This window comes from Podarcis liolepis, assembly GCF_965112155.1.
Source record: "Podarcis liolepis genome assembly, chromosome: 1".
In the NCBI taxonomy this organism is placed as follows: domain Eukaryota; kingdom Metazoa; phylum Chordata; class Lepidosauria; order Squamata; family Lacertidae; genus Podarcis; species Podarcis liolepis.
The window spans coordinates 79,007,285-79,034,800 of NC_139554.1; the positions used below are offsets into that span (position 1 = coordinate 79,007,285).

General features: G+C 40.2%; 2 protein-coding genes across 10 annotated transcripts in view; both read left to right on the forward strand.

Moving 5' to 3' along the window:
- ANO9 (anoctamin 9) overlaps positions 1–9,629 on the forward strand; it is a 38,314-nt gene extending 28,685 nt beyond the window's left edge. For all 3 annotated transcript variants that reach the window (XM_083480827.1, XM_083480825.1, XM_083480826.1), the window contains 6 exons: positions 456–608; positions 1,206–1,353; positions 3,260–3,376; positions 4,751–4,844; positions 5,815–5,927; positions 7,330–9,629. In XM_083480827.1, coding sequence (XP_083336953.1) covers positions 456–608; positions 1,206–1,353; positions 3,260–3,376; positions 4,751–4,844; positions 5,815–5,927; positions 7,330–7,357 — 653 coding nt within the window. In that variant the 3' untranslated portion in view covers positions 7,358–9,629. The remainder of the gene's footprint in view (positions 1–455; positions 609–1,205; positions 1,354–3,259; positions 3,377–4,750; positions 4,845–5,814; positions 5,928–7,329) is intronic.
- A 1,882-nt stretch (positions 9,630–11,511) lies between these two features.
- SIGIRR (single Ig and TIR domain containing) overlaps positions 11,512–27,516 on the forward strand; it is a 36,928-nt gene continuing 20,923 nt past the window's right edge. Inside the window, exons 1-3 of one of the 7 annotated variants that reach the window (XM_083480850.1) lie at positions 15,564–15,745; positions 17,093–17,164; positions 19,833–19,956. In XM_083480850.1, coding sequence (XP_083336976.1) covers positions 19,857–19,956 — 100 coding nt within the window. In that variant the 5' untranslated portion in view covers positions 15,564–15,745; positions 17,093–17,164; positions 19,833–19,856. Of the gene's footprint in view, positions 11,771–15,549; positions 15,746–17,090; positions 17,165–19,575; positions 19,799–19,832; positions 19,957–27,516 lie in introns of those variants that run through there. The other 6 variants (XM_083480853.1, XM_083480849.1, XM_083480854.1 and 3 more) reach the window with 6 other exon arrangements.

Consider the following 27,516-nt stretch of genomic DNA (forward strand, 5'->3'; position numbering starts at 1 on the left):
TCCCTCTATTGCCTTGGGTCAAACAGGTTTCTGAAATCTTTGAATAGAGATGATAGTTTGGATGTATGTGCACAAAAAATGAACACTGCTTCTATCAAAACTTCAGCTCACTGAATATGCTTGTTCTATCTAGATTACAAAGAGAATGTTAGGGCCTGCAGCAGGACTGTTTATGCAATTAAAAACAAACACTGAAAAATTCCTCACACTGGCCTATTAGCATCCTTCATATTTCTATTCACTTTTGCTGATTTGAGTAGTTTTTCTTAGCTTTTTAAGATACTTAGGACACCCAATTCTCGCTGTTCTGAAATTTCCATTTCCTTAAATGTCTCTTATCTACTTATATGTTTTAGAAGCTATGTGCAAACTCTGGCCCAGCAAATGTAATAATGACTTAAGCATTCTCCTTTTGTTTGCTGCCTCTTTTCAGTGTTCTCTTTTTAAATCCTCAGTGATCCAGTACAGCTTCACCACTATTTTTGTGGCTGCCTTTCCCCTTGCTCCACTCCTGGCCTTTATCAACAATCTCATCGAAATTCGACTAGATGCTATCAAGATGGTGAGATTGCAGAGGCGTATGGTTCCCAGGACAGCAAATGATATTGGTAAGCTGAGGATTAAGGAGAGGGGCTTCTACTTCAGACCACTGAGGAGAGGCTTTCATTTTACCCCAATATTATTAGTGGTCATACTTAACTCTTTTCAAAGTGGTAGATTATTTAGGGAAGGAGCTGAATTAAGAGCTTACTCGGGGGGGGGGGGGAGAGTATGTACAGGTTTCCGGGGCACTGGGGTAGATGAAGTGCATTCTGCCGCTCAAGCTAAACTTGGACCACAAAACTCTAGGGGGAAGAAGACGTTAAGAAACCATCACTGTGGGTCAGTGTAACTTGTACAGAAACCTGTGACAGAAATGTAGAGGAGGCCCTAACTGTCTTACCAGCCAAATTTGATGAAAAGCACTCCTAGCCACTGACGTTACCTAGGCCTCTACTGACAGAGAAGAATTCAGGAATAACTCCAAACTACAAATCTGCTCCTTCAGGGGGAAAATGGCCCTGTCCAAAGCAAGAAGTTGACCAATCCTCTGGACAAAGATATTACATTGTTAGATTGTGGAGAGGAGGGAGGGTTAATTAAAGTTGAGGCAAATGCCATCTGCTTGAGGGAATGTGTTTCTCTTATTTTCTCCCCTGTTGCAGGTACCTGGTTGCTGATTCTGGAGGCAATTGGTATTTTAGCTGTCATTGGCAATGGTATGGTAATTGCCATCACCTCAGACTTCATCCCAATGCAGGTGTACAAATACACATCTAGCCCCTGCATACAGAAGAATTATACAGGCAAAGAGTGAGTGTCATTTGAGTCCTTTTGGTAGCTTTCAAGTATAGCATATATTCAGTTAGTCAGTTTCTTATTGTGTGTACACTTGTTATACGTGACAAATGCTAAACAGCAAAGTTTGCTAAGGCTAGCAGGATAAGAGATACTGAATATGACCATGTCTCGAGAACAATTTTTTCTCTGTGGGGTTACTTCAGAGATTAATTTATTGTTATGGAACACAAGCAGCTTCTGTTGCTAAAGGTCTTTCTGTACGAGACCATTCATAAAGTATGTGATGCACTGTTGTGGAGGGAGAAAAGGGTGGGAAAGTTAAGGCAAAGGAGGAATTTAGTTTTCGACAAAAAGAGATAAGCAGGGAGGAGGCAATTTTAAAAGTGTAACATATATTATGAATACTGTGTGTGAGAAAGAGAAAATCAATATATTTCATTCTGTTTCTTGAATCCTCCCTACAGAAAAATAGAAGACTATTCAATTATAGGCTGTGTAAATTAATCCTCCTTTCTTTGGCTCATTTTAAAATGGGATTTTACTCAGAATTCTGGATACACTATTCATCGAGGAAGAAAGTTTCATTAATTAGTTTCATCTTGCTGCCTGTGAGTGTCTAATGTAAGATGGCATCAAGGTCACCGTGACTGTTCAAAAATTAACCTAATGGCTGCATGGCCAACCAGCACGTACACCCTCTAGTGCTGAGAAGTATGTTCCTTGGCTAAGCAGTATCTGCTGTTCTGTATACAGGGGTTTTTTTGTATAAAAATTGTTTTTTTAATTTTGGCACCCCATTTTGATGGAGTTTGTGGATTGCAACATCCACATGTGTCTGGATGCAGCTTGCTGGTCTAATGCGGTCCATGACTCCAGTGGTTGGTATTAGGGTGAGGCAAGCTAGCTCTGTTGTTTTCTGTTCTGTGCTTGAATTCCCAAATGTGTACTTACACTGTTAGCCTTTTTCTTAATTGTCCTTTCTTATTGGAAATGAGTTCTTATGTGTGTGCTTATAACCTCCTTAATAAAGCTTTGTGTTTATCCTGGTGTACCTTATTGGAGTAAACTTGGCTCTAAATCTGGTACTTGGCTGCTTGGTACTATGCTACTGAGCAATTTGTGGGCTTGGGGCTCAAAAGTCAAAAAGTGGACTTTTTGCCTCTTGTTTTTGTGAATCCCAAGGATGCCCATCCAGAAACCCCCTGAGTTTCTCCTGGCTTGGGTTGGAGTATTAACAGGGGCTCTGGAAATACCACCTGGCAGAATAGTTTTTTACCCTGGTGATTCAACATCCTGTTGCAACTCAAGATGTTTGTACCCAGGAGTTGTAGGGGGATTAAGTATCCATCTTCCCTACCTTATCCCCCTCCTTTCTTTACAGGCTGCATAAATGTTTAGACTCGATTTATTGGATCATATTACTTGAATGCATTATGGGCAGAAAGTATTGCACTGAAGAAGAGTACCTCCTCCATTAGAACATCTAAGAATCCAATGTCTTAAAAGAGCTTTTTTGTAGGGATAGGTACTCAATAAATATTTTATTTTTATAAAATGAAGCTCTTCCGATAGGCACCAAATCAAAATTAGACATTTTCACAAGGAACTGGAAATGTTAACAAAATAGTTAAGGTGCATAAACAAAGCACCAATTTATTACTTAATATGTAAACTTTAGCACTAAGAATACAAATATTCTCCATATTTACATTTACTAGTCAAACAAAATTTGCTAAAATATATACAAATAAATAAATTCTAACAAGTTGAATAACAAAAGGCCCAGCAACCAAAGATTTCAAGCAATTGCTGACATTTTGTTATTTTATTTTCCTGCCAAAGTCTTTTAAGCTGCACAATTTAACTGGGACCCTACTGCACCCCATCTGATTGTCACTTTTGTTGTTGTTGCCCATAGTTGTTTGGCAGGTTACGTCAACTACAGTCTTTCGGTGTTCAACGTCCAGGACTTTGCGAACCATGAGAATCTGCCAGAACGTAAAGATCCCATGGGGAATGTGATAACGCACTGCAGGTACTGGCAAATGTATGGTGATGTTTCCATGCCCTCAGCTTTAGCAATGAAACTTCCACAGCCCAATTGTTATTGGTGCAGTCCTCCATCCCTTCAACAGAGTTTATATTATCTGTTGGAGCTTTTGTGTGTGTGTGCGAGGAGAAACTCAATCTAGCATTGGGCTACTCTGGAGATTATATTCTTTTCCCTTTGCAGTCACACAAATGTGTATGTATGAAGACCAGGGGAGGTGGGGGATGGAAAATCTGTTATTTTTGTGGAAGTAACTAAAGCCTTATTTTTGAATCCTGAAAGTCAACACTTTATATTGGTTTATATTTGTGGAAGACAGTATTAGCCATAGATCACCTGAGGTGTGTTTGCAACAAATATTTTCCCAAGATACATAATTCTCAAAAGTGAGTGCTGTTTGAACCAAATGCTGTGTGGAGTCACAGTTTACTGATCCAATTCCAGATGTGGTTGCAGGAAAATGAATTCTACTTTAAGAGAGGAACATGGCTTGCCTGCAATATTCACTGCAGTGTCAGAGTAGACATGGCAGAAACACAGAACCTGCTAGCTGGGAAAAGCAACCTGCCAGTGCTCTACTTCTGATCCTGTCCTTTATCATTACATTGACTGGGAGGGGCTCCACTTCAAGTGACATGTTGGAGCCCTGCTTGCTGACAGACTTCATCACCATTCATATAAGTAGCAGCAAGACTTTCTTGAAGGAGGAACAGAAAGAAGGAGTGGCAAGCAGGGAAAGAAGCATTTGATTGCTTTTAACATCTCAAAGTCTTGCATGTATTGCCCAGTATTAGATGCCCTACTATCTGATAGATAGGACAGTACTCTCTTAGTACTAGTTTATGACTGAACAGTACTGATTATTGTTCTCTCATCTGATTTAGCTTCTGAGAACTGTACAGTACTTTTTTTTAACCTCACTTTTCTGCTTCATAAAGCCCCCAAAGCAGCTTACAAAAGTTAAAAACAACAAATATCAGTAAATTCCCCATAAGGGCAAACATTGGGCAAACATCCAAAGAAATAGCTGTTAGCAGTGCTTTTTTTCTAAAAAAAATATGTTTGGGGGTACTCTCATTTTGACTCAAGAAAATCACCATTTTATAGTTCAAATCAGGAAAAATAAATACAGTAAATGGACAAAAGTACAAAGATTCACAAAATGTTTAGAGGTATGCATAACCCTGTGTATCCTCAGAAAAAAAGCACTAGCTGTTAGTCTGTTGCAGCAAAGACAACCACAATCCTTTGTTGTCAAAAGAAGACACTAAAAACACCACGTTTCAAACAAATAACTGGATTTCTGTAATAGGCAATACATACTGCAGCATTTATGTGTTGCTTTTGCCCTTCCTGTAGGTACCGAGATTACAGGAACAATGAGGACTACAGCCATACTGTTGAGTTTTGGCATATTCTTGCAGCACGCCTTTCCTTCCTTATCTTGTTTGAAGTAAGTATTTTTGTTGTAAAAGCTCTAGTATGTTAGTTTTCAGCTGAACATAAATGTGAGTGTGAAGGAACACTTACATTTAGGCTCCTTAAGAGTGTAACTTCATTGATCATAGCTTAGGGCAACATTTGTGGAATAATCTTGGGTCACATTCAGCCAAGTATGACCAGGGTATCCCCAACCACGCTTCTCATTCTCAAAGTAATGCACTCTGAAAAAGCTTTCATATATGAGAAGAAATAAATATACTCTGTTCCTTTTAGAGATGATTCCCTTGCTAACAGCCAGATCACATTCTGTAGAATATTGGACTTGGCAAAGCAGCAGGCAGTAGGGAATGGAGAAACTTTTTATTTTGTAGAACTGTTAAATTATTTTAAGTTTTGTGTTTCACTCTTTGTCCACAGAGCTCTGTATGTCCATGCAAATAAGGTTTCTATGTTGTTTGCCATCCAGGTACTGGACATTATAAGCCGTCTTAACTTTGGAGATGAAATATCTCTTTCAGTGTGTTCTGAGTCCAGGAACAGAAACTCTGCCAGTTAGCGAGGGGCAACTATACATGGACTATTTTTCCCAGGACTAAACAGAAAGTCTGTGTTGAATGATAATTGGGGCATCGCTTTAGATTTCCTCTGGACACGGCCTAATAGTGGGTTTATAATTGACTGTTCAGTCCTTTCACAGTCAGTGGAGGGACTTAGATTAATGTCGATCCATGACGCTTAGTTGCCATGATGTAGTGTAACACACAAGTGTCCAAAAGAACCAATGTGAAGCAGTTAAGAACAGCAGGTTGCTTACTGTTGGTCATTATCTAGACCAACAATTGTATTGTTGAGTTACTTTTACATGGCATAGGGACTATTGTAATCAAGCAGCATATAAATTGCTTAAATGAACAAATTAGATGGTGATTGCAGTATGTCTCCTGTAAGGAATAAAATCTGATTCTGTTGGCTCTTTGCAGCATGTGGCCCTTTGCATCAAACTGATTGCAGCCTGGTTTGTGCCTGATGTCCCCAGGGGCATTAAGAACCTGCATCTACAACAAAAACGTGAAAGGCTGTTGAAAAGACTCAGGTGTGTGTTTTATCCGAGTACAATTCTCTCGAGAGGCAAACAATGGACAATAAAGCTACAGGGAGCAGGCTCTTGAACTGCGGTGTTGTTTGGGGAGGGGGGTTGTTGTTATTTATATATTTTTGGTATATTTATTTTCAGATCTTATTGTGATTTATATGGAAATTGTTCAGTTTGGTTGTGTACTTTTTGATGCATTTTATTTATTGTTTATAATTACTTTTTATGTTTGTAATGTAAATCATTTCATGCTGTAAGCCACCTTTAGCATGATTTTAACTATGGAAAGGCAGCATACAAATAAAATGATGATGCCTGGAATAGTCCCAAGTGGATAGCACTACAGCAGATGTTATGGCAGCAGAGTTTAATTTTACTTGCTTTTTTTGTTGTACCGTTATCATTTAAATTTAGTTTAATTTAAGCCTGTATGTACTTCCAAGTTGAGCCCTATTGGGGTATTCATTTACAATGGGGATGGAGAAAAAACTCCACAGAACTCTGATTCCACCTTGGCCTAATCTGATCAGAGCAGATCATGACCTGGATTAGATCAATAAATTACTATAGAACCTACAGTGCTGCAGAACCCAGTACTGAGCCAAGGGCTCCAGGGCTGGCTTCCTCTGTTCATTTCATATGGTTCCCTCTATCCCTTTTTAAAAGTTTCAGAAGTAGTCTTCCAGCCATTCAGAGTCTGGAATGGCCAGTACAGTGGGTCTTCTTCAACAGAATAGGGCAAGTCTCCCTGGGAACAATGGAGCTTTTTGATGTTCCATCACTCACAGAGGGGATGTGATTGCTGTGTTTTTTGCATCATCATCATCATCTAATATGCCACCCACCCGATTGGGTTGCCCCTGCAAAAAATAGTAAAAACACAATACAACCTCAAATACTGAAAACTTCCCTTCCCTGAAGGGCTGCCTTCAGATGTCTTTTAAAAGTCACATAGCTGAGAGCAAGGGAATGTTATCAAGCCCCATCACTCCCAGGGCTTCAGCTGACGTGATTCCTCTGCTTAAGACACAAACACACTCTGCTGTATATCATGCCTACATCAGTTTGTCTCCTGGAAGTGACCTGTGGGAATATTTTTGTTCAATGTGCAAATAAATCCTTGATGTATCATTTTGTAAGGTGGTTCCATACAGCAGGTGGCAGTGAATTCTGTTTTATCCCCACAGCTGAGATGGTTTCATGCTCTCTTACATGAAAGTAAATATTCTTGTATTCTCCTTTCTATTTTAAATGCTTAAATGGCATAGGAAGGACCCTCATTGGCTTCCCTTCCAGGTGTTAGTTAAGCCCACACTTCTTTAGCTTCGCCATTTTTTCCCTTGCAATTAAAATGCTGCACCTTCCAACTGAAATTGAGAATAGTTGTTTCTATATATTTTAGAAGAATGGATGACTCCACAGAAGTATAGTGAAACGTCATATGAGAGTGCTGGGATCAAGAGAAGAAATCCTCAAGCCAAGCATCTAGAAGAATGGTGCTGTAGGCTTTGAAGATGTCACCTGAACTCTGCAGGCGTCGCTTGATCTTTTGCTTACTGCTCTTGGATTTTACCTCTTCACTGAAAGGAAACAGTGCCATTGCTTTGCATGGTAAGATTGTTTTGAATATTCAAGTGTTCCTAGGAGACTACAGGGTAGGAAAAATGTCACATGTCAGAGCATGAGGCAGAAGTAAGCAGGAGCGTTTGCACTGTCAATAAAATAACTCTATTGCTATAAGGTTAAAATAATTTTGGTTACACCAAAACTTCCATGCTCTGCTGCCACCACTCATAACAGATTTGACGCTTAACACCCATGAAACTCTCACAGCTGTCTCAGACTCACAGTATAAATCAACATGAAATCTCTTAACTCTCATGGCTCATAGGAATATATATATTAATATCTTTTCATTTCCTTCATTACCTTGATGGTGCTCTTTGAGTGGAAAGAAATATATTGTTTGTATAACATATATTTCCTTTGTATAATTGAACAGCGCATGTGCAAAGTTATTTTTATAGGGGCTTTTTGTTTGTTTGTTTGTTTGCATCAAAGCCTCCAAACTGCTGTTTAAAGTTCAAGAGAACTGTTATTTTGAAGATTCCATAATTTCTCTATCTGCTGACATCCTTTTAGAGATTACTCCCTTTAGCTTTTTAATGGTACACCATTTGATAAAAGTTTCTTTTGTGCTGGTTTATAAAAAGGGACCCAGTTAACTGTCTACCTCATAAAGCTGATGGGAAGTTTAATTCAGTTCTGAAAAGCACTTTAAGGCCTTCACCTATACTGTAAACACTCTTGATTCTATCATTCCATCAAGCCACTAGGATAGTTGCCCTCATTGAAACTATGAATGAAACCCCTCAAAGGTGGCAATGTTTGTATTACCTCACTCAACTTTTTTACATATAAGTTGGGGTCAGATGTACCCACACATAAACTTCACAAGAATAGGTATATTTTTCCTTAGATTCTTAATTCATGGTACTGTTAGAGCCCAGTTTCTGACCAATCCAAAAATGTGTGTGCATTTACAAAGATTATATACAGTAGTTCCTTTATTAATTCACTCATCCTAAAGAGGCCAGCTGTTCATAGAACTGTGTATATACATCATTCTTGGACACAGCAGAACACTGGGCTTCGGTTAGCAGTTTCAGCCTGTTGCATCATAGAGCTACATGTGTTAGAAAAGCTGCTCTTGACGAAAATTACTTTTACTTTTCTGCATAAGCACTAAAGGTACAAAGGCTGTGCTTCATTGAACAGTTATGTATTCTACAAAAACTGTTTTGTTTCATACCCCCTGTGCCTTCTTTCCAATCAAGTATCTAATAATACACAGAAATAAAGCACAATTTAAAAAAAATCCTGATCCAAAAAATCTTAAGGCTTCAGGATGTCTTTTAGATGTAAGTTCAAATGACTTGTGTCCCTTCACCTTTTATTATATGGATTAGGTAGAACCGCTGAATTAATGTTGATATTCATATGTAACTTGTCAACTTGACATTTGGATTCTCTTTTGTTCTTGTTTCCAAATGTTACATCTTACATATATTGTTAAGTTACTGGTCTTGGAACTAAATCATAGCACTGAGAATGTAAAGATGTAACATGCTAAAGGGCACTTCTATCCTGTTTTTATCCTCAGCAAAATCCTTTGTGGATAGCAATGATTGCAGTTATGCTCTCTTGCTCCTGAAGTCGTTTTTGCAATTTGTACTTTTACTGAAAAGATCATGCAAAGTTAAAATTCCTATTATGTACCTAATACCTATATTTTTCCTTCCCCCCCTTTCTCTGACAAATTCTAAATTTAATTGCAAGTTAAGCTTCAGCAGCAATCACATGTTCATTCCTTGAAAGCCAATGGGACTTGGATTCTAGCTGAAACATATCTGTTTGAGAATCTCTATAATGCTGTAATTCTGGAAGCATCTTGCTCAGGGAATGCCTTTAAAATTGTGCCTTATAGCAATATGAAGCTTTGACTCTAGATTACTTTAACACAAATCCTTACATATTGAATTAGGGAACTTAATTCAATTTGTAATTCCTTAGGCTTTCTGTTCTTGTGTCATACTGTTTAAAGTTGTACTTTTAAAGAAAACACAGTTACTCTAAAATACTGTGCAATGTGTAATTTTTATCAAATGAAATTTTATACAATAAACTTTTTAAAACTTTTAAGCATAAAGACTGGACTGGCTTTATTTTAGTTTGTACAGAGAAGTCAGAAATCTTATGATTATAGAGAGACCTATCTTTTGAGGTTTTGTATCAAAGGGTGCTGGGTATAACTCTGGTATAAAAAACCCCATGTGCAATGCGGGCCATAAGGGGAGTTGAAAATAAACTGAAAATGAGGATACCTTCTAACTGATGTAAGATAACTTTATTAAGCATGTAACTAACCAGGGTAGTCTTGCACTCCACATGGAAACCTTAGGAACAATGTGTTTCAAAAACAGAATCCTGGATAGGCCACTAATGCAACATGCAATAGTTGGTCTCCACTGCTGCCTTACATAAGAACATAGCAAGCTGCCTTATATTGAGTCAGACAATTGGTCCATGTAGCTTAGTATTGTCTACACTGACTGGCAACAGCTCTCCAGGATTTCACACATGGAGTTTTCCCCAGCCCTAAATGAAGATTGAACCTGGGACCTTCTGTATGCAAGACAGATGCTCTCCAACTGAGTCCTGAAAGTGGAGCCAACTATAACTGATCTCTTATTTTTGTAAAATGTGTGTGATGTTTTTGTTAAGTTGTACCGAGTTCTGAAAAATAAAATAAAAAGGATATTAAGAAACATAATTATTCAGCGATTATAGGCAGTGCTAATATGAAGTGGGGCACTACACCTTGAAAGTCCTCTCGTTACATTATTGTTTTTCTTTTTCTAAGAGCATGCATGTATAGACTACAGCTTTCCCATAAACTCCCATTTTGCTTTCTTTCCTTCACCACCCTGGCCCCAATGTATTAACTTTGAAAACTTCAATTTGGCAATGTGCCTTCTGAATGACAAAAAACTAGAGTCTAGCTCAGGGGTAAACAACCTAAGGCCTGGGGGCTGAATGTGGCCCAATCACCTTCTCAATCCGGCCTGTGGACCGTCTGGGAATCAGCATGTTTTTACATGAGTAGAATGTGTCCTTTTATTTAAAATGCATCTCTGGATTATTTGTGAGGCCTGCCTGGTGTTTTTACATGAGTAGAATGTATGCTTTTATTTAAAATGCATCTCTGCGTTATTTGTGGGGCATAGGAATTTGTTCTTTTTTCCCCCCTTCAAAATATAGTCTGGCCCACCACATGGTCTGAGGGATGGTGGACCGGCCCACGGCTGAAAAAGGTTTGCTGACCCCTGGTCTAGATATTACTTTTAATACCTATTTTGGTATTAAAATATCTCCGGAGTTTGGAGACACTACTTTTATGGACAGTCCCCACAATGATGTATCAGAGAAGCGCAACAATACAATATAGACATCCTTCTTCTTGCCTGCACGTGGGATTTGATGCTATAATGCATTGTTATATATGACTAGGTTGTTTAGATGTGTTTATGATGAATATGTGTTGTGATGCTATTTGTTTCTTATAATAATAGATTTAAAAAGTAAAATCTAACTAGGCAAAAGGAAACCTTTTCCCCTCAATACTACAAATCTATCAATTTTTCTATATTCTCTATAATGTTGGTTCTTTTCCAGAATATAATGCATACTGCTACTTTTCTAATATCAATCTTGCTGATTTTTATCCTTCCTTAACCCTATATTGGTGTTCCAGATTTGAACATACTCACATCTTGTGTTCATTATTTGAGGTCCTTCTCCAGGTCCTCCCTCTCTAAGAGAATTTCTGAAGCTGGCAAAAAGGGGGACATTCTTTCCAGCTGTGGCCCGAGGTTCACCTGATGCTGACATCAACATCTTTTGGACACCAGGTTAAGCTTACTGCTGCTTCAGTGATACATTCTGGGAGGCACAGGTGTAGGCTTGGGAAGTCACCTGGCATGCATTACCTATAACTAAAGGAGTGCTGAACCCGTTGTTAACATCTCTGTTGAGTCACTAAACTTTAGTGGATCACCTCAATATTATCGAACACTCAGTGCTAATGCTTTGTTCTATCAATATAGAAGGGTAAATCATTATTACTAGATACGTTAGCTACCTAGCAACTTGTAATTGGGTATTGTGACACAGGAACATTTAAAGCAGTGGTGGCTAGCCTGTGGTCCTCCGGCCTACACACATCATCTATGCTGGCTGGGGCTGATGAGAGGTGGAGTCCACCACTTTGTGCAGGACTACAGGTTAGCCACCCCTCTTATAAAAAGTTAACCATCATGCTTGTCTGCATATGTGATAATGCTAATTTCAGAGATGTAAGGAACATGCATCTGCTCTGAATTTCCAGTAGCAGCATCTGTGGATAGGGACAGTGATAAGAAATGTACCTAGAAGAATTGCAGCAATGCTTCTCGGTTGAACTTTTTGAAAGAAAAGGAAAGCCCTTATTGTACAAGCAGCTGGTAGTGGAACTAGGCTAATAAACATTGCTAGATCTTATTGCTGTCCTTTTTGAAAAATATATAATTTCCTATATTTTAGTGGCACAAATATTTTAAAATATTTGGAAATACATAATGAGATCTCAGTTCTATTACTGAGAATAAAACTTCATCAACAGGAGTAAATTACACAAAAGTCAAAATGTTTCAAACTGGAAAGTGTTATTATTCATACTCACATTCCAGGAGCTGAGGTTCTTCCTTAAAAAAGAAAAAAGTTAAGAATTATAGCAAAATATGTCAAAAGTGTTTTCTTTTCTGTCCTGATATAATAGATCTCAGGGTGTTTTGCCTTCACATCATTTGCTTTCCAATTTGAATTAAAGCTATTATGCCAAGTGGGTGAGACCCTGGCATTAAACAGTGTGCTGTTTAATATTCAGAGTTTGACATCCAGTCTGTGTGGAATGAATGGAGCGGAGGTTTGTCCTAATCACGTCCGGGTTAGTATGGCAATTCCTATTAAAGGATCCATCCACTACAGACAGAATTTTATTATAGCACGTTCAGCAGAAGGAACATCCTGGCACCTGCATCTGAATTGCCATGGAGAGACACTCACTACTTTGTGCCTCTTAATGCTCTTTATAGTACTGGAAGCTTACATGATAAAAAGGGGTTTATTTTAGAAGACAAGGCTTTTAGTGTTGCAGTAAATTCTCATACACAGGATTAGTCTGATGGGCTCATTATTGTAACTTACAGTCATTTATTTATGCTCAGGAGTGAAGAAGCAGGAAAGTGAAATTACACACATCATTAATACTTTCCAAAGCTTGTCTAATGTCTGCTGTTACTTCCTTTTCTACTTTAATGCTGCTCAATGTTTTCTCTCTCAAGACAGCCAGAGAGCACTAATAATCCCATTAAGTAGGTTACCTTTCAGTCATTAGCTATATGGGGTCTCTTCTTCCCAAATATGAAGTGATCTGCATATTGTCCTCAGTCTCAATTTGACTAATACACAGTTCAGAATCTTTAACATAAATCTGCACAATATGCATATGTTTATTTTTCATCTTTCCTTCAAGGAACTGAAGGTGGCATAAATACCCCTCTCCTTTAACCTCACAAAAATCCTGTGACATACGTAACACTAATGACTAGCCCAAGATCACCTAGTGAGCTTCTTGGCTGGCAGAATTTGAAAATGGGTCTCCCCAGTGCAAATCTGACACTCTGGTTAATGTGATCACTACTAGTGATGTACTAACGGGGGGATATAGGCTGGTATCGCTCCAGTACACCCCCCCCCGAGTGATTACAACATGTGCTGGAGTACCAGGGGGATTGAATTGCTATGGTCAATATTTACAGCCTGCAACCATAGGCCATTGCCAGTACAATGAGATACACAAACATAAAAGGAAATGAAATTTCTACTTAAAATTAAAATTACCTTAAAGCTTATTTGTGTTGCTCTTAATTGTAAAGGTAAAGGTAAAGGGACCCCTTACCATTAGGTCCAGTCATGGCCGACTCTGGGGTTGCGGCGCTCATCTCGCTTTATTGGCCGAGGGAGCTGGCGTACAGCTTCCGGGTCATGTGGCCAGCATGACCAAGCCGCTTCTGGCGAACCAGAGCAGCGCACGGAAACGCTGTTTACCTTCCCGCTGGTGCGGTACCTATTTATCTACTTGCACTTTGACGTGCTTTCGAACTGCTAGGTTGGCAGGAGGCTCTTAATTGTACTTTGCTCAAATTAACAAGTCACTATTGCAAACCACCGACATTTGGTTTAAAATTATTGCCATCACTCATGTTCTTGCTTCCACTGCTTCACATGACCGGGTGCGGGGGCACCAGAGGGGTATTTGAGGTCTCTGACACTGTTTTGCTCATGTGGACTGTGTACACACTTCCATGCTTGTACTAAGCTCCCTCCACTCACCCACATGCATCACAGTAGCTTGGACTAGATGACACTCGAGGTCACTTCCTACTCTACAATTCTGTGACTCTATGCCTTGTGTATATTGGCATGGTTTCTTGGCATGGATGCTGTGTAGGTGCTGGCTGCAAGTATGCAGGTTGGGGAAGGGGCTGCAATCTGTGCATGTGTTTGTTTACAGTGTCGTGTTTTGGCATGCTCATTTGTGTGTGTCTGTGATTGGCCATGCATGCAGAGGCAGAAAGTGTGCCAGGATTGGGTGGTGGTGTTGCTATGGATGCAATGAGTGTCCATTATCTTCACTGAGCTTGGGCAGTTTCTGTAGTCCCTCCTAGCCACCACTGTGTGGGATATGGATCAAGAGTCTTTATGCCAGCAGATTGCAGCAGCCATGCAACATGGCAGATTCCTATAATTTAGATTGCTCTTCTGGGCTGGTAATATTTACTCCTGTTCACTTCCCGGGTAAAGGTTGTTGGTTTTTTTGTTTAAGTTGTACACAAACAGGTATAGAAATAGCTGGACACGTGCCCAGCACAGAAAAAAAAAAGTTCTGGAAACTGAGGAAAGGGGCAGAAAAACAGCCCAAATACATTCAAATTCATTAATAAGCAAAACAGATAGACAAGGCAGCGTAACTGAAACATACCAAATCATTCTACAAAGCTCAACAAGCAGCAGAACAGCAATGAATAAAGGAAATGTGTAGAGGCTAACATGCCAAAAATGCACACAGGAAAAACTGGACTTGATGACCTGTTTGCAATATAAGGTCCCTGTCTGGAAATCCACTATGTTCCTTAAATGTACCCTGAAACGGAGAATATTATTTTTAGCGAACTACATCCACTTTGTTTCATGGGGCTTCATGTAAACCACATTGAGGGTTCAAAGCACAGTCTTCATAAGATTATATAAGAGAAAAGGTTGCAGGAAAGCCCTGCCTTCCAACTCCCTGCACATCTCTTGGAAAAGGAAGAGAACCAGCAGCATCCAAACCTAGCCCAAGAAGCATCTTAGTTAGGAGAAAAAAGGCTGAAAATGCTGTAACAGCAGGGGGAAGCTGATGCCGGTCCTTTTCTCCATTCTCCTCTGTATATATCGTTATAAACAAGAAGTTGAGAGTACCAGGTATATATTAATCAGGTCTATCTCCGTTTCTTGTTTGCGGCACAGTTTACATCAGTATCTATCTAGATCGATAGTTTTAATGGACCTATGAAAGGAAGTCGCCAACAACATTACCAATATGCAGGCCTGATACACAAACTTACTTAAGCAAGACATTTTGTCCGCATTCCTGGGACTCCCAGCTGGCGCCTAATGGACTGCGAAAAGGAACAGCCGCAAAGCGACCCATTCCGCCCTAGTGCAACCGCCTGAAGTGCTGGCTCTGAACAACAACTTTTTCCAAGCCTGCTGACTAAGCAAAAAGTTAGCATGTTGAAGTTATATATTTTCCAAGCCACCTATCCACCCTCTTGCTTCGATCCGTCTACGCTGAAGAGTGTAAACAACTTGCCTGCACAGGTGTGTGGGGCCTAAGGCAGAGGTAGCCAGTTGCATGCTGGGAGACGTAGTATTTTCTCACGAAAGGAACTTAGCAGCGAGGAAGCTGCTGCACTACACTACCCAGAATTCCTCTGCGAAGAGAGGTGTGAGGCGCCGCCCTTTGCCTACCTGAGCGCAGGTTGTGGGTTCCCATGGCAACAGGGAAGAGGGTTAGTTATGAAGACGCCTCCTTGTCCCCTCAGCTGCTAAAATTGTTATCTTCGCGCAAGAGGGTTTTTTTGGGTGCAACTGGGCCATGGCTTCTTGAGTTAGAGGTTGGTGTTGCTTCTTTTATTCATTGGAGTCTCGCGTGCTAGGTCTTCTCTGTACTAGGCCAGGAAGAGAGAAACACGCACGTGTCATGATGGTGATAAGAAAAAAGGCTTTTTTCTTCTTCTTAAGGCCTCCAAGAGTGGAGCTTAGGCAACGTGAGACTATTACTGCGGGAGAGGTAGCAGCTTCTGGTTCCTTGGGTTGTGCCTTCGTGCAGTACAAAAGCAGTATATTGGGACATACAGTGAAAATGGGATTGCTGCCTTTAGTAAACATTAATCCGTTCTTCCTTTTTGTAACACAATTTTAGCGTTATTTTGCAGGTATTCCTCAGCAGTGATTATGTTTGCCCATGTTAGGAATTGAGGTTGAAGTTAAATTTGCAGCTTGAAATTCTTTGGTGTAGAAGTAGTCGCCTGTTATCTTACCTTGAGGCAAAGTGTGTGGTTTGGGGGTTTGCCTAGCGATGTGTTGAGATAATCCATATTTTTATTTGAAAAAGGCTTGGGACACCTAAACAGAAGATGAACTCCCCTAACTAAAAGACCTATAGCTTGATCCAGTTTACCTGGAAGTCATTAGTGCAAAGTTGAATGGGGCTTACTCCTAAGGAAGTCAACATAGGAATATAGGCTTTGGATAAAATCGTATGCATACTTACTTACTATTGAGCACAGTAGGACTTGCTGCTTTTGAGTAAACAGGCATAAGATCTACTGAGGTAAAGGGTGGGGAACAGGAACTTAATATTTCCGTCTTAAAACCATTTAAGCAAGTCAAATTGATTTTAGTGATCCAGGCAACAGTATTTACGACTACAGCCACAGATTCAGTTTTCTTATTTTAATTTGTGTTCATTAAAAAAGTGTAGGCGCACAATCTAGCCAATGTTTGAGATGTTTTTAACAACACAAACTTACACATATACTCAGAAGCAAGTAACTTTGCTCAGTGGGGCTTAATTCCTGGTAAGTGCACAGATGATTGCAGCTAGGACCTCCTTATACTTGGTGGGACAGTGTTGAGTATACATTTAGGCTTGCCACATGAACCTTTTGTTCCTTATTGAAACTAATGGGACTCAGATGTGCTTAACTTTGGCTGGGTGTGATTAGTTTTTTGTTAGACGACTATACTGTTGCTTCTGAGCTTTAAAAAAATCCTAAAATAGAATATCATTACTAGATCATATTGGATATCTTGGACATTTTATACAGAAGCTGTTGTTGTAAAACTGAATTTTAATTTATTAGCTACAAAATGAATAATTGGAAGGAAGTGGATATGTTTGGAAGATGATTGATTGCTGGGGATACTGTGGAGCTGAAATTGTACGGCTTGGTTTCTAGGGCAACAGGTTTCTCTGCAGCTGTTCAGAAAAGAATGAAGCCATGCGTAAGGGAGAAGTCTATAATCTGTTGGTAAGATTCTACCCTAATTTCATGATTGCTTTGGACTGTCCAGGCAAATTAAAGCAACATTTGTTAAGAATTCAAGATACATTATAACTAATAAGCTATGCATCTCTGATGTTCCCTGAAATGCATCATTTTGAGCTTCTTGGGGACAATGCTACAGCATCACATGGACAGAACAGATGAAAATAATTTTTGTGACTTGAAGAACCAGATTTTATGGGCCAATATACTTAGGCTACAAAACATTTGGGCCAAAATGTATAAACCATAATAAAATATCTCCCCATTCTGCTCAAGCTTGTAAGGTTTGTACTCTACCATCAAGCTGCTTTTCAGATGTAGTTAGTTAGACTGAATATTGCTCTTCCCATTGCACTAAATGAGAAACACAGTATTCAGAGCAAAAACCTGGTGGTCTTGTCTCCCGTGGAAGGCAACTAGGAATCACAAGGAGTACCATGCTGGGTCATAATTGTGCAGCAATTATAGCATCAGTGCAGTACAGCAAACTACTCAAGATGTATCAACACAACACTCTGGAGTTGCTCTGTGTGAGGTCTTGCAAAAGTCAGATATGTGGAGTGTGGAGGAGTGTGATGCCACTCTGCAAAATCCTTGAATCAGGAGACCTCCCGCCTTAGTACTGTTACCAGTGTTGTGACCACAAACCATATAAATTAGCCAAATGTGACCATTACTGTAAAGCACTTTGCATGTTGAAAGTACTATGTAAATTATAAATAACTAATTTAAAAATGAAAATTGGATGACAGAGCCTGTAATTCAGAGCCTTCCTAGGGCATAGGCAAAGACACCAGTTGTGCAGTGATAAAACTGGAAACTGCCACACGCTCCATCTCATACTAGTACCCATGCCCATGTGCAACACAGAGCAGATGGGACAGACGAAAGGGAACAGGAAATGCAGTGGATGGAAACCCAAACAGTGGGTGTCTGCTTTGTAAATGTTGCCCTACTTGGAGCACAGCAATTCTGTTCAAGGCCTGTCCCCATCTATCAGGGCGAGCTGGTGTGCCTCAGGTGATAGTGCCTGTGGTATCTGAGAGGATGGTGAAAGAAATGTGTGCATAAGTAGAATTTTGTACTAAAATCCACGTGTCTGCAAGACAAGATTTTTGTGGCAATACTTGATATACAGTATTTCCTGTTTGTGAGCATTCTTGCCCTGTGTGTGAAGGGTGATATGCAAATGCCATAAACAAAGGGCTGTAATGTGTCAGCTATTTAGTTTAGTATTATATTGTTACCACCATTGTATGGATTTGTCATTTGCATTTTCTGTTCTTGGAAAATGTATTAAGCCATTTTTGTCTCTTTTGGAAGTTACCATATTTTTTTGCTCTGTAAGACTCACTTTTTCCCTCCTAAAAAGTAAGGGGAAATGTGTGTGCGTCTTATGGAGCGAATGCAGGCTGCACAGCTATCCCAGAAGCCAGAACAACAAGAGGGATTGCTGCTTTCACTGCGCAGCCATACCTCTTGCTGTTCTGGCTTCTGAGATTCAGAATATTTTTTTTTCTTGTTTTCCTCCTCCAAAAACTAGGTGCGTCTTGTGGTCTGGTGCGTCTTATAGAGCGAAAAATATGGTACTTGACATAGATCAGGTACCTCTTACTGTTACACACTAAAAACTTGCCTGCCATTCATATAGTCATTGTGGTTAAGGATTACTTGCTTATATGGGACAGCAGCTTTGATCAGGTAATGATTCTGAATACAACTTTGGGGAGCCTAGTGGTTATTCCATGTTTCATGTTTAGGTTTCTGAAAGCTTCTCTTTAATTGGAGAGTTGTTTCTCTTTTATGCATTTTCTTTCACATCTGAACTGTATATCAGCTGCACTTCATGATCAGAATTATGAGTAGCCCTGAGTGTGTATTTTATGCTACATTTAAAAAGAAAACAGCAGCACATCTTTTACAGATTAAAAAAGAGAATTCAGCTCTACTAGTATTGTTTTTCAGTTCAGTAATAGAACTTACACACATGGTGTAACTGTCAGGTTTGGTCTTGTCTTGAGATCTAACATTTTCCCTTTGCCTGAAAGCAGGCCTCCTTGGTGTATTTTCCTTGTTTACTCCTTAGGGGGGTTCTTGTTTACTCCTTGGGGCATTTTCATGTTTATAGTCCACAGCAGTCTTTGCCAGGATCCAGGATAACCGGCTGGCTTAGTGCCACAGAGCGGCAATCCTCACAGCTGCAGAGCTTTTGAGCAACCTGCCTCCTGGCTCTTTACTGAGCAAACTCTTGGTCGACTGTTTTGCTGCCAACACGCTGGGTGGGTTTGTTGATTTTAAGAGTCCAGGTTTCATTTTCTCCTTGTATGCAGGTGGAAAGGTGGGTGGAGCAATGATAGCAGGTGGGAGGAACTGGCTGTCCCGAGTGCAGGCCTGGAAGATTGTGATTGGGGGTGGAGAATAGAACAAGTCATTTAAGGAGGACATGGAATGAACAAAAAAAAAAAAGCAGAGGGAGATACTTAACTGGCAAAGCCAGTCTGTTGGCCAGTCATGTGATTAACATGGCTACGATCAGGGAGTGCACAGCAAGGACACACAAGGAGTCTCAGGATTTGAAGGTGGCTGTCTGAATCTCAAAGAGGGAAGTCCATAAAGGTAATTATTTCCCCTGTGCTTTTCCATTTTGTAGGATGCTGCTTGTGAATAAGCTAAAATGACTGTGAAATTGCTCTCTCTTCTGCCTGTGCCATCTGTGCTCTTGGCTTTCTGCCTTGCCACAAGGACTGAGCAGGAAAGGACAGCAGCTTTACAAGGTGAGACTAAAAGAAAAAGTTGTCCTGGTGTGGTTTGTGTGTTTTATGAATATATGTAGGCTTGTGGTACTTAGCAATTAAGGCAGTCTGACCCACTGTTTTTTCTTCTCTGTGCCCTTCTTGCTTGACCTGATCAGGCCTCCTGCCTTTACAGTCACTTGTGTTTCAACCACTAATCTCTCTTCTGTGTTTGGATATCTTTTTCTGGAAGAGACACACTTTATTTATGAGACAATATGAGTATTTTGAGAGAAGATTTGAAACTTCTTACATGGCAGGCCTATTTCCATTGTTGTTTCTGTTTGGCACAGTGGCCTTTCCTAGGCCTTGCTTCCCAATTTGAAATTAGTTTTCCATTATTGTTTTTTGGTCAGTGAGATTTGTGTGCGTGCGTTTGTATTTAACACTTGCTATCTGATCATAGGGGTGTCCTATGTTTTCCATTTGTTCTTGAGGCCTCATTGAATTCCATTTTCCCATGACACACACTGCCAGGTTCCTGTAGGCTTCACATTAGCTCACTGATGCTTGATATGGCTGGCTTCTGTCCTGTGAGGGCTTTTCAGTAGTCAACATTTGTCTATCCATCATTCTCTTTGCCTTCTGCTTAACATTTGCTGTAGGGGTGCATGGAGCTTTAGGAGAGAATGAAAAGTGCATCCACTGTTCTTCTGACCTATACAATCCAGTCTTACTCTGGCTTCTGCCCATGCTGGCCCTGCAGCCAGTGGCAAAGCATACAGGAACTTTGGAGAAAAAAATGGGCTATTCTTCTCTGGGAACACAGGATGCTGGCTAGTCAGTTGCATTCTAAGGGGTGGCTTAGTACAGCAACATAGTCATCCTATTGGCCGATCAAATCCTAAGTTTATCTGCTGACCAGCTATGTGGTATTTATTTGTTTTCTGTTTTTCATTTGCATTACTCTTGGCTGCCTTGGACATATGTAGAAGGAAGTGGAATACAGTTTTTTAAAAAGAAATTAATTAGTAGTGGCCAACTTGTAGGGATGTTCAAAATATGCGAGTGTGCTACTCTATATTGCATTACAGTACCTGTGCAAACCTGTGTGTGTTAGGCTACCAGTGGCTTTCCCTCTAGTCTTCTAATCTCTGGAGTAGGTGTCATTGCAGTGCTGAAGAGACAGGCAAAAATATACATTTGATAAATCCTCAGCTTCTAGTCCAGAAGTGCCATAGACTCATTCTGCCTTTGCCACTGTGATGTTTGTGCCACAGCTGGATACTATGGGGTTAAATTTAATATGTGGTGGGGCAATGAAACACTAGGTTAGCCATACATGGAACTGACACATTTATTCCCATAATTAGGGCTTTCAAATGACCATATAAATAAATAGTTAAACTGTCGTTCTAGGAAGTGAGCAGATTTATCTCTGGAGTGTCACAGATATCTGCATACAAGATTTTTATTTCCTTATGATTTATTTTTGATGTGGCTCACAAAATGATCAGGCAGTGCACGATGAAGAAACTCTACTGTGCTCCTTCTAGATTTAACTTGCTATCCCTATGTATTGGTAAAATAGCTTTGTTAGTACAGAGATGAAGTACTCTTTCATAACACATCCTACTGCAAAGGTAAGGATGCTAACATTTCCATTTCCATCGATTGACAATGGAGACACAACCTGCATCTCTTAAGTCGTATGCTTAAATAGGGTTGTGTTGGTATCCGTCTGTCTTGGGAGGCAATAGACGAGTGTGCCTTTTGGAGTGAAGTCAAGCTGTTGGAGAGTTACAGTGGTTCCAGAGACATATACAGGAGACATATGTTTTCTTGCAGGTGGAGCATCTGGTTTTGCTGCTAAAGTTACACCATGGTGTTTCTTCTCTCTTTGCTCATAGCAGTGGCCATTCCTCTCGTTACTGACTGACTGTCTCCAGACACTGTGATTGCCTGCAAAGGATTCCCACATGGTGGGGTTAATGTTGCCAGCCTTCATATCACACTTGCAGACATCTTTGTAACACAGTCTGCCAACAGACCTAGTTTACTATTATTTTTTAAATTTATATACTACTCTTCATCCAAAGACAATAGGCCAGCGTACAACATAAAAACACAAAATACACAGCATAATAATAATAATACCCCCTTCTGTTATTCATTCATTTATCCCATACTTCCAGTGCGTTTCCCCATGACTTTCCAAACCGCAGAAAGCCTGATTCTTTTTTAAAGTGGATTTGTTGAGCTAGTGCAACAGAGCCTTTCAGTTCAATTTAACGGCTCAGACATAAGTTTCCAATGTGCTCTTGAATCCCACTTGCAAAATAGTGACTGTCTGGAGGCACCCTTAGGCAATTTATGCTTGCCTAATTGAAACAGCAACATAAGATGATGTGGGGTGCAACATTTTGATGTTTCTTAGATGCATTTTTCTTCTTCTGCAATATGATTTGTCTCTTAAATTCCCTCTGAGTATCCACGATGAGTAGTGCAGAAATGCTTATACATGTTGCCCAAAAGGATAAAAGATACAATATTGCCTTGGTCTAACCTCTTAAAACAATGGCTATTTTAATTTTCTGTCTCATAGAAGGAGTCTTAAAGCTATAAGTTGGTTAGAAATTGAGATAACCCTTATCTTTCTCTGCCCCTCCCAGTTATATGGGTTTGTGTATGCCTGCTGTGATCCTGGGAAAAGCACTGGCAAAGTCAGTACGATAACATTCCTGTCTGTAGGACCAATAAATAAGCCATAATCTTTGAGTTTTACATAGAGGTGCCTTTTCAGTTATTGCTGTTGCAACAGACCAACCTAATCTGCTTTTATTGATAATGCTTTTGTATAAATTGACCACACCTTGCAAAGAAGCAAACTGGCTAGAAAGTGTGTGTGTCATGGTGGGGGGAGTGAGAGAGTGATCTTGGGAGCTAGTTTGCTCAGCCAGTAATAGGTGTCAGTACTGTATCTTCAAAGTATGCTGTTTGTTGTGACATTTCTTTGTGTCTTCTCTGTATACTGGGAGAACCCTTGAGTGCCTCCCAGACACATTTACACAGTTTTCTTTTCATTTAGCGCTGTATTTGTGTTAGCCTTTGCAAAGGGATAGCCATGCTGACATTCACTTTTAGAAACAGGACTGAATGTGTACTCCAGTGCAAGCCTGGTTTGGACAAAATGCCAAATTGTGGTTTGTTTAAAATAAAGAAAGGAGGAAGAAAATGGATCTGTGTGGCTCATACTTATGCTGCCAACCCATGCTTGGGCATTATGTCTGAACCAGTCCTAGGGGTGTGACCACAAATGAAAATTCTTTGAGGCCATTTACACTGCACCTTAGTTTTGCTTTAACCACGTTATTCTGTGCAGTTTTGCAGGGAAGCATTTTGCACAGCAGTTACTGGTTTTAAGTTTATTGTGGCAATTACATAATGAAGTAGATAATTGATTCTCCCTTCCAGACTCTTTTTATGATGATGTGAAACCAGTTTACCATCTTGCAGGGATGCACGCTTTGTTGTTTGTAAGTTGAAGCCTGCCATATTTGTTAATGAAATAGGTGATGTTTAGGGTTGGTATAACTGCCCTGAGGCATTTTGCTGCCTGAGAGGGAAAGCATGACTTCCCCACTCCCCTTCCATGTACAGAAGCTGACTCTGGCAACGAGACAGCATCCTTCACCACACCTGAAGGCATCAGCATGCCCAGGACAGGCCATATGGCACATAGAGTTCTGTCTTTCAACACTTCGCTACTCCTTGCCCTAATTGGGCCATTGCCAACATGGATAGATGCTACTGTGCAGCAGCATGTGTTGCATGGGCATGTGCTAAAGTTTCTGGACTGTGTGGCTTATGCTGGTTGCCTCTTTGCAATGCATACTTCTTCAGTCTGGGGCTTTCCTGTACTGTGACGTGTTGAAAGAAAGTGACTGGGTGAGACGTATAGCCATACTAGGCCAGCAACAAGCAGGCTCACTGGCACAGGAGGGTAGGAATGGCCAGGAGACTTAGGGGGAACATCCAGGGTGGCATTGTTACCACCTGAGACAATTACCTCATTCTGTAATGATAGGGTTGCCCCTGCAAAAAGCAAAGGCTCTCCCTATCATTATTTGTTTAGTTAGCAGCCTGTGGCTTGGATCCTAAGCACAGTTTCTTGGAGGTACGTTTCAAAATTGGTAGGATTTGCTTCCAAGTAATAAGATGCATAAAAGTGAGGTGCCAGATTACTATAGTTCTAGCAGATGAGTTTCCTTACCCCTTAAATTAAATATATCTACTACAGTGCAGTAGGGTATTGATTATCTGATTAAGCCCTTTAACTCATCAGAAATGTGAGGAGATAGTCGATAGTGCAGAAGACTCTTTAATCTCAGTGTCATAGACTCAAGCCCCACACTGGGCAAAAAGATTCCTGCATTGCAGTGGGTTAGAATCAGGGGTCAGCAAACTTTTTCAGCAGGGGACCGGTCCACTATGCCTCAGACCTTGTGGGGGGCCGGACTATTTTTTTTGGGGGGGGAGAACGAATTCCTATGCCCCACAAATAATCCAGAGATGAATTTTAAATAAAAGGACACATTCTACTCATGTAAAAACACGCTGATTTCCAGACTGTCCGCGGGCTGGATTTAGAAGGTGATTGGGCCGGATCTGGCCCCTGGGCCTTAGTTTGCCTACCCTTGGAGTAGATTGTCCTTGTGCTGTCTTCCAACTCTATTGTTCTGTTCTCTACTACTGTCTAAAGTGTACAATACTTTGGACTGATCCCAGGATTTGGGATGGTTGGTGTTGAAGGAGTGCTATATTTACATATGAAAGGGATGAAACAATTACATTTTGTTTTGAAATGTAGAATTATGTAGTCAATATTGATTTGTGCAAAATACAAGGAATAGTAAATGCCAAAAAACAAATGGAAATCTGTGTATTGGCTGAAATAGGCAAAATATAAGAGCAGAGGAATAAATATGGGTTTAAGGGCCCCTACCTGTTAGCTGTGCTGAAGTCTTTTTAAAATGGGGCACAAGAGCTTATGTGTGTAGTGGATAGTGGTCATGATCTTTTATATACTTTGGGACCATAATATCATTATGAATAATGGAATCTTGCTTCCTGTACATTGTCTGATATACCAAATTGATATCTGAGAATCATTTACAAAATAAAAGGGACAGGTTTTTAATCTCATAGTTGCATACTAGAAGATAAAAGGAACTGCCTTTGTATTTTTAAGTCTAATATCCCAGTCTTGGGATGCAGAACATACAATGCTCTATTATACATGTATATGCATGGACAGATAGTCTCAATTTAAAGGAATACAGTGGTACCTCGGATTACATATGCTTCGGGTTACAGTCTCTGCTAACCCAGAAATACTACCTTGGGTTAAGAACTTTGCTTCAGGATGAGAACAGAAATTGTGCTCCAGCGGTGCAGCAGCAGCAGCGGGAGGCCCCATTAGCTAAAGTGGTGCTTCAGGTTAAGAACAGTTTCAGGTTAAGAACGGACCTCCAGAACGAATTAAGTACGTAACCAGAGGTACCACTGTATATGTGCATTTTGAGCACACAGCGTGAAATGGATGCTTTCATGGTGTAGTGAGGACTGAAGTATACATTTCTCTACAACAGATCCCTTCTCACAGGCCAAGCATGCCAGGACTAAGTTCTGGCTAGTGGCAGTAGTAGTGGCAGTAGTAACAGGAGTAAGAATAAAGGTCTGACTTCACAGCAAGGAATGAGTGAAAGCAGATACCATACAGGCCCCAGCATGAGCTCCTCTTCCTGCTCTGCCCTCTGAATGAAACAGAAGTAAAAAAGAGACTTCAGATAATTTAAACTGGAAACACTAATAATTTTTGAAGAGAGTTGAAATTAGCTTTCCTTATGTGTGTGCTTCTTCTGTTTTGCTGGTCAGACATGTTTGGCAGGTTTTTTAGTCAATACAGAAACCTGTTTACCAGAGGTCAAAATGGAATGAGTAGTTGTCTTACTTCCAAACCAATTTTTGCTCTCCAGTCCCAGTGAATTCCATCCATTTCCTCTAGACTTCCTGCAAACACAATGAAGATTGTAGGATGTTTGAGTGAAGGGAACACACAAACATTGCTTGAAAAATAATGCAGCATAAGACCATGAGCTGAAGAAGGAGATACTGTGCAGCAAACTGCAGCCACAAAGTGCCCCTGACACAAATGATTCAATCTCTTTTGCATTTATAAATACATTGTGGAGTCAGAAATCTTTGGCGATCACTCGTAGCTGAGTAAGATCGTCTTCCATAAACATGGTCTTAACAGTGAGTCCGTAAGTGACTGTCGAGGTCAATTCTGGATCCACACGTCCTTCCACAGTGTGGACATTGATTTCCAGGCGGGAGTTGATCACGATGTGGATTTGCCAAGCATGCCTTCCTCTTAGCATGTTTCTCCCTTCCGTCCTGAGTTTGAGTGTCTTCAAAGCCTATGACACCTTTGGTAAAGGCTGTTCTCCAACTGGAGCGCTCGCAGGCCAGTGTTTCCCAGTTGTCAGTGTTTATACTACTTTTTTTAGATTTACCTCGAGACAGTCTTTAAACCTATTTTGTTGACCAGGAGTCAGAAATATGCTGTATTTGACCAGTACAACAGTGCACTGGCTTGAGTAACTTCTCTGAAAATGTGATATTCTTGTACCAAAAGCACTACCTGTGCAAAAAGCATGAGGGATGATAGTGGAAACGGCCCTGAATTAAGCTGCATGGTAAGTGTATCCTGCTGTGACACAATCCATTTATAAATCAGCATTCAGTATGTGAAATATTTGTGAAAGGACCCTATGAGAATTAGCACCCTCTGAGATAAGTCTTTGGTTGCTTCTTAATGCTGGGATCCATACCTGCCGTTTACTCCTTCCCACTATCTGATGGTTGGGTGTGTACTTAACAGCTCCTGTGTGTAAGCAAAAAGAGCAGCATTTCTTTCTTCAGTTTCTTCCTGATCAGGTATGGGAATGTTTGTCTAGCAGACAAAGGCAACATATTATGCATACTTGAAGGGACCCAGCCCAGTCACAGTAGGGTGTTGTTGTTTTATTCATAGTTTATGGATAGAAGGATGAAATAATGAAATGAAATTTTGTGGCAGTACTACTATGGCAGTTCTTTGTAGAATAATTATGGTCATGATAGAACAGACAAGAGCAATAAAAGATGTGTAGGATTAGGCTACATGTATTCAGATGCTGAGCAGTGGGCTTTACTCCCTTGTAAGGTATAGAACTGCAATCCTATGTAACTTTTGTGTTAGCAAAAAAAGAAGCCATTCATATACGAAGCAATTCAATTTCCACCTGGGAAATTTCATTCATATAACTTTAGCAACAGCTGCAACAATGATGATAATGCCGTAATGCTTATTTGGAGTGTTTTCAGGACAAAGCATCACAGTAGTCAGTGGCACTTTAACAACTGTGTTTGCATCTACTAAAGTTATTGCCATTTCTGCCAGAACATCATAGTTGTGAACAATTCATTGTATATATAGGACTGCTGTCCCATCAACAGTGAAAACCTTTGATAATGGAAGTGCTCACTTGAAGATGA